Source organism: Penaeus vannamei, chromosome 9 (assembly GCF_042767895.1).
Source record: "Penaeus vannamei isolate JL-2024 chromosome 9, ASM4276789v1, whole genome shotgun sequence".
Classification (NCBI taxonomy): Eukaryota; Metazoa; Arthropoda; class Malacostraca; order Decapoda; family Penaeidae; genus Penaeus; species Penaeus vannamei.
Window position 1 is genome coordinate 34,734,141 of NC_091557.1, and position 7,500 is coordinate 34,741,640.

At 32.0% G+C, this 7,500-nt stretch overlaps 1 protein-coding gene across 1 annotated transcript in view; it reads left to right on the top strand.

Annotated features, from left to right (window-relative positions):
- The first annotated feature begins 2,440 nt into the window (after positions 1 to 2,440).
- The window catches only part of LOC113799919 (ER degradation-enhancing alpha-mannosidase-like protein 1), a 20,219-nt gene continuing 15,159 nt past the window's right edge, over positions 2,441 to 7,500 (top strand). Inside the window, exon 1 of the mRNA XM_027350621.2 lies at positions 2,441 to 2,779. Within this exon, the coding sequence (XP_027206422.2) occupies positions 2,499 to 2,779 (281 nt within the window). The 5' untranslated portion in view covers positions 2,441 to 2,498. The remainder of the gene's footprint in view (positions 2,780 to 7,500) is intronic.

Below are 7,500 nucleotides of genomic sequence, written 5' to 3' on the forward strand. Positions count from 1 at the left end.
TGTTATTGTTATTATCATTATCATTATGTTCATTCATTATTATTATTTTCCTTGGTTTTATTGCTACTACAAGCGCAACTGCCATTATAATCATTATCATTATCGTTGTTGTTTTGACTTTTATTGTTGTTATTTTCAAAATAATAATCATCAGTATCATTATCATTATTATTATTATAATTATTGTTAATGTTGTTGTTATTACTTTTACTGTTAATATTATTATTGTCTTTATTATTATTATTATTGTTATCATTCTTGATACTATCATTATCATTATCACTAGTAACATTATTATTATTATCATTTTTAGTATTATTATTATCCTTATTAAAATCAGTATTAATACTATCATTGCTGTTATTATTATCATCATTGATATTATTATCATTATAAATATTGCTTATTATTGTCATTACTGTTATTGCCATTATAAATATTGCTTATTATTGTCATTAATATTATTATCATTATTATTATCATGTCATTATCATTATTATTGTTATTATTGTTGTTGTAGTTACTACTATCATTACTTTTATCATCATAATGATTGTCATTATATCTATCATCATTATTGTTATTACAATATTTTTCATGATCATTAATATTTTCCATTACCATTGTTTTAGTAGTAGTAGTAGTAGTAATAGTATTATCATTAGTATTATTATTGTTATTGTTGTTATTATTATTATTGTTATTATTAGTAGTATTAGTATTAGTATTATTGTTATTACTGTTATTATTATTATTATTATTATCATTATGATTAAAAATGTTATTGTTATTATTATCATTATCATTATAATCATTATCATCATTATTAGTATTATCATTATTATAATTAATATATTCATTATTTTCACTATTATTATTATCATCATGATCATTATCATTGCTATTATTATTATCATCATTAATTCCATTGTTATTTTTTATATTATTATCATCATATTTATCATCGTTATTGTTTTTGTCATTATAATCATTATCATCATTACTATTATTATCATCAAAATCATTATTATTATTATTATTATTATTATTATTATTATTATTATTATTATTATTATTATTATTATTATTGTTATTGTTATTATCATTATTATCATTATCATCATCATTATTATTATTATTATTATTATTATTATTATTATTATTATTATTATTATTATTATTATTATTATTATTATTATTATTATTATTATCATTATTATTATTATTATTAACATCATCATCATTAGTATCATCATTATGATCCTTATTTTAATTATCATTAACATTATCGTTATCATTATCATTATCATTATCAACACTATTATTATTGTTACCATTACCATTATCATTTCTTATCATTGATATTACCATTATCATTATTATTGATATTATTATTATTATTATTATTATTATTATTATTATTATTATTATTATTATTATTATTATTATTATTATTATTATTATTATTTTCACTGTTATCATTACTATTTTATTATTATCATCACTATTATTATCATTACTATTGTTGTTGTTATTTTCATTATCATCATCATTATTATCAGTGTTGTTATTGATGTTAATGACATTATTATCATAATTCGTGTTGTTTTCACATTCTAGATATAAATGTTTAAGTTATCCTGATGAATTACGCAAACTTTCGTGCTGTCTGTTATCATTATTTATCGCTGTTATTATCATTTCTAATCTAATTCCCCCTGGGGCCATCTTTATTGTGAATTCAGCTTTATCACATACAAATTCTCATTCACTATGTACGGTCATCATCTTGTCATATAAAACAAATTTTATCAATATCATCTTTATCAATATTCCTTATTTTTTTACGATTCATTTTACGCTACTATCGTCATCAGTCACTTTACGTAATATTAATGTTATTGTCGAAAATGCATTTTCCTTCGATCCGTAAATCGTTAATGAAAATACAAGAACATCCATAACAGCTCATAAAATCTGTGTAAATCTTTAAATCAAACGAAAACTAATTGTTGAAGAATTCCAGAAATGAGTTTAAACGAAAAGGAAGAAGGAATCGCCATCAGCTGACTTTTGACACGTCAGAGATTTTTTTTTTTTTTTTCTTTTTTTTAGTTCTCTCCTTGTCACTTTTTTGCCCATTTCTTCGTCTAGTTGTCACATTTGAAAATCATTTTGATTATTTATTGTTTAAATTCATTTTTATCTTCATTCCTCGTCTCTCATACCACTTATTCTACTTTATTTTTCGCATTATCTGCACGCATAGTATTCGTGACGACGCTCTGATGCTATGAATTTCATTATGTCTTTGAATTACTAGTATTCTGTTCACATCAGGATAATCATTATCACTTTACGACCTATTTAATCTCTGAATTATCATCATCATCTCCTTATCGTCACTATCACTTCTTCCTATTATCGCCGTGTGTTCGTTCGTGCGTGAGCGACTTTCCCTGTTGTTTGTTTACCATGTCAGCTGGCGAGAGGATAGCATGCTGGCTAAGATCCTGTTCCTTCTCGCCTCTGTAGCGCCCTTCCTCGTGCTCCTGCAGGGTTCCTGGGCCAGCGAGAAGGCCTTTAACATCTTCCGGTATCCTCCTAATAACCTGGACAGGAAATATGGCCGGGTTTCCGAGCACGAGAGGAGAGAGTTGGCCAATGCTACGAGGGCCATGTTCTACTTCGGCTACGAGAACTACATGAAGCACGCATACCCTAAGGACGAGCTCAACCCCATCTACTGCAGCGGGAGGGGGCCCGACTGGGAGAATCCGTGAGTCTGAGAATGGATTATGCGTATTAGGGGTTCATTCGGAGGACGGGAAGTCAAGCTAGGCAAATCCCCCTGCTCGAAGGAGGTCCAGCCGAAGTCCTGAGGTGAGGAGCTCAATCCTATTTACTATAATGGGAAGGGACCAGTCTGGAGGCCTACTTCTTAGTGTGGACAAGATCCTGACAAGGTGACATAGCAGAAAATGTGCATAGTGCAGATATTAACATATTTGACATCAAGAGACCATTTATGATGTCTGCAGTCCAGATATAGTAGTTTTAGATTGTGCAAACCTATAAACTCCAATACCTCATGGGGGCATGAAAGAAGCCAGGGGACATGTGGCAAAGATCTTTACTTCACAAATAACATTGATTTGTCCTTTTACTCTTAATGATAATAAACATTGTTAATATCTTACAAGTAAAGACTGGCATGTGATTTCTAGGGTTCCTAGGAAGGTCTAAAATTTATGTCTTTCCAGAATACACATGTCAGGATTTGCTGGCCTTTCACCAGAACCTCAAGAAGCTATTGCTTGACCACACCAATTCCACCAACACCATCTTTCCAGTAGGTTTCCATAAGCAAGAACTACTATATCTGGACATTATACAGGAAGTGTAATCATTCAATACTAGATTTGGTAATTCTTTACTGTATGGACACACTCGACAGAGACTAAGTCCCCAACTTCATGGCAAAAGAGTTATTAATCAGTCTTAAGTTGCCATGACTAGGTGTGCCCAACCGCCCGAGGGGAGGGTTGATGGGGGGCTCTGGGCCCCAACACCCCCTGGGAAACATTGTCTTCAACACAGTAGCAAGATAGAGCAGAAACTCAGGCTGAGAGCATCACTTTCTGCAATTTTTTCCCTTTATTTGATACATTACCATTTATGTCTGCAGATTATTTCTTTTACTGACAACTGCAACCTTGTGTCCTTTACAAGAATATTGTATTCAATTTGCCTAACTTTGCCCATCCATACTGTAAAGATTAACCACAGATTCATTAGTGTCAGTTTTTTTTATATAAGGCCAAGACCTAAACGTAAGAAGAAAATATAATTTCCGGATGATAATTATTGCATATGCAAGATTCCTAACCTAGTCGAATCAAGGGTGGTAACATCTCATGTTGACACCGTCATATTGTTTGTGGGCTGAAGTACAATTTCACTATGCTTGTGCAGGACATAGTTGTATGAATAACTATCACCTATCAGATAGATGGTTGCCATATCAACAATCAGTGCATTTATATGAAACTATGGTTATAAAGATTCATCATAATTACAGTAGAGTCCTCTTGGAAAAACAGTGCCTCATGGGTTAAAATTCACAAGTTCAGAATGCTAAATGTTACTGAGTACTGACCAACCAGTAGCCTCTTTCAGAGTATGATTTTTTCTTTGAATTGTCTTCACCTCAGTATGCACAGCAATACAGAGCTGAAACTCATGAACATTGAGTAAACTTTGGCTGTGAGTGGCACCCTCCGTAATCTTTTTCCTTTATTTGTGGCAATGCCATTATTTCTTGTACCTTTAACTGCAATATTTTTCTTTTCTTTGCCCTGGCTTAGTGCATCATTAGTGTAAAGATTATCCTATATTTATATATATTTATTTAAGGAAAAAGGAGGATAGTTATTAAGGATCTAAAGTAAAGATTAGCTATTCTTGTATATTTTACTTTAAGTTTTTATATGAATCATATAATGTCATATGTATTTATCTGTGGGGCCACAAAATAAAATTAAGCTTTTCTTATATAATGCAGAAGGATGGTGCACAAATGCAATAACCTGTCAGTTCAGATTAGGTTCATATATATTTACTCTATATATAAGTATGCCTTTCAGGGGTGAAGCCCTATGGTGAGCTAAAGTCCTTGGCTAAGGTAGAATTAAGCTGTAACCTGTATACTACAGTAAGCCTAGCTTACTTTACTTACTTACTTACCTAACTGAGAATGAAGACAGGATTGATAGTTTATATATATGTTTATTGTATGTAGTATGTAGTAGGGGAGTCAGAGAAATTTTGGAGGAGAACAAGTTAAACCCTGTATGCTACAGTAAAAGTTTTATATTTTTATAAAAATGAATAAATTATTTGGTAATTTTTTATAGCTAGATGCACTCGCTAAAGACAAAGTCCCCACCTAGAAGTCACAAACTTTATTCAACAATCTAAATTGCTGTGACTGGGTGTGCCCTTCATGCACTGCCCATGGGGGGTTTTGCCTCCGACATCCCCCAGGAAACATTGTTTTCACCTTGGTGTGAACTGCACAATAGAGCTGAACTCAGGAACACTGAGTAGATTTAGGCTGTGAGCATTCCTTTCTGCAATCTTTTCCCTTTATATGTGGTTACCATCTATGTCTCCAGATGATTTCTTGTACCATTGACTATAACTTTTTGTGTTCTGCAAGAATATCATCTTCAATTTGTCCTACCATATTGCATCCATGCCTTAAAGATTAAATAAAGAGATGAGTAGTCAGTGGTTCTTTTATAATGTTCTTATATTTTATACTTATTATTAAATAGGGCTGATATTTCTGATATTTTTCTTCTTTGCCTTATTGTTGGGAAATCATTAATGTACTTGATGTCCTAAACTTTCCACAAAAAAGAGTACCTCCCTTTAAAGGCCACATCAGCAAATGCATGATTCATATATATGTTTCATGCCTAAATTTCAAACAGAGCACAGCCCTTATTTATTGCTGTCAGGAAAATGTAGTGTTCGCTGTAGTATTGTTCTATGAAATGTCTTTACACATAGATGGCTCCACCAGTGCTCAGCCACCCAGGAGTCAATTAGTAGACCTTGTAACCTGACCCGACTTCACCTTTTCTTGAGTTTTCATGAAAAATATTTCATACTAACTTTATCAGTGCTGTTATTAACATTATAAATGTTATAATTATCATCATGTTACCAACATTACTAATAACAAAATAAGATAAAAAAATATATATATTTCCAAAGACAAGGAAAATGATAAAGAGGAGACAGATAAGACTAGTAATTGATGCATTAGTAATTAAGCACTTGTGGAGCCATCTATGTGTAGAGACAATAAACCATATTCACAGTGGGCATGGCAGGTCCGCACATGATATCCCTACATGCATCGACTTAAGGTTCATGGTTCATGTGGCACAAGGGCATGATAGTCAGTTATTTTGATGATACAAGCGATCCATTTTGATAAACTGATGGTTATTTGATGATTAGTCATAAGTATTAATGATGCAGCTCAAATAATTGATTATGTGTTTTTTATTTTGTTTATATTTTATTCATTCTCTTTTTTTCTTTTCTTTTCTTTTTTCTTTTTTTTTATGAAACAGACTTATGATGAGTCAAGATTAACTTCATGTCTGCACTGTTTATTTATTTTTCTTTTTTTTAATCTCATTTATTCTGATTTTACGAAGACCTTTTTCTGCTCCTCCATTGCCTTTTATTCCTTATCAATATATATTTATATGTATATATCTATTTTTTCCAGTACTTTCTTCTCATTGATTAGCATTGTCATGATTATCAGTGTGTTATTGATGATATTGACTATTTTGAGTATGATAACCTTGGAAATCCATATCCTATTAGAATCAGTGATTTCATTTCATGATTCAGTTTTGAAGTTTATTGAGAGTGAGGTGAATGCAGGTTCTGGTAACTTTCCAAAAAGAAGACTTTTGCCCTACGTATATGATTTCATTTTTGGACAAGCCTTTTTATCTCATAAAAGTTTTGTTTTACCTGATAAGGAAAGTAAAATTTTTGCTCCTCTGGAAGATGTGTAATAATTTGTCGAGTGATCATGGCAGCATATGCATAAATTTTTATGCACAGCTGCCATTCTAAATACTGGTGAACACTTGTGGATCATTACTATTGGTTGTCTTGCTAATAAATTCTGTATTTCATCAGATTGTCTTCAGAGAGATGCAACTTTGGATTTTTACCCTCATCTATAAGTCAGATAGTATAGGCAAGTGAAAGTATAATACACAATTTTTGCTAAAGTGCTTTAACTGCGTCACCTAAATTGGCAGAATATAAACGTGTTTTATATTCAGAGTTGATTAACAAGGATAAAAGCAATATGTGTCCGTAAATCAGTTTATAATTATGTCATTGAAGTACTACAGTAGTACTGTAATTTGAAAAATTTGTGTCTCACTCTGTAAGCTTTTCTTTTTTCTCCCTCTCTCTTTTGAGTCTACATTTATTTATGAGCGTTAGTTTGTGAATTTATGTCTGCATGAATGTTAATAGATCAGTGCCAGTCTGTTACTTTTTATGGAGGGGGATTGTATTTGTGTATAAGTGTGGGTGTAGGTGTAGGTTTGTGTGTGTGAGTGAGTGAGCATATGTGTGTGTGAGTGAGTGAGCATATGTGTGTGTGTGTGTGTGTGTGTGTGTGTGTGTGTGTGTGTGTGTGTGTGTGTGTGTGTGTGTGTGTGTGTGTGTGTGTGTGCGCGTGTGTACGTGTGTGTGCATGTGTACGTGTGTGTGTGTGTGTGTGTGTGTGTGTGTGTGTGTGTGTGTGTGTGTGTGTGTGTGTGTGCGCGTGTGTACGTGTGTGTGCATGTGTACGTGTGTGTGTGTGTGTGTGTGTGTGTGTGTGTGTGTGTGTGTGTGTGTAATTGTGTATGTATGTGTCTGTGAGACAGTGTGTAAGTGTGTGTGCGT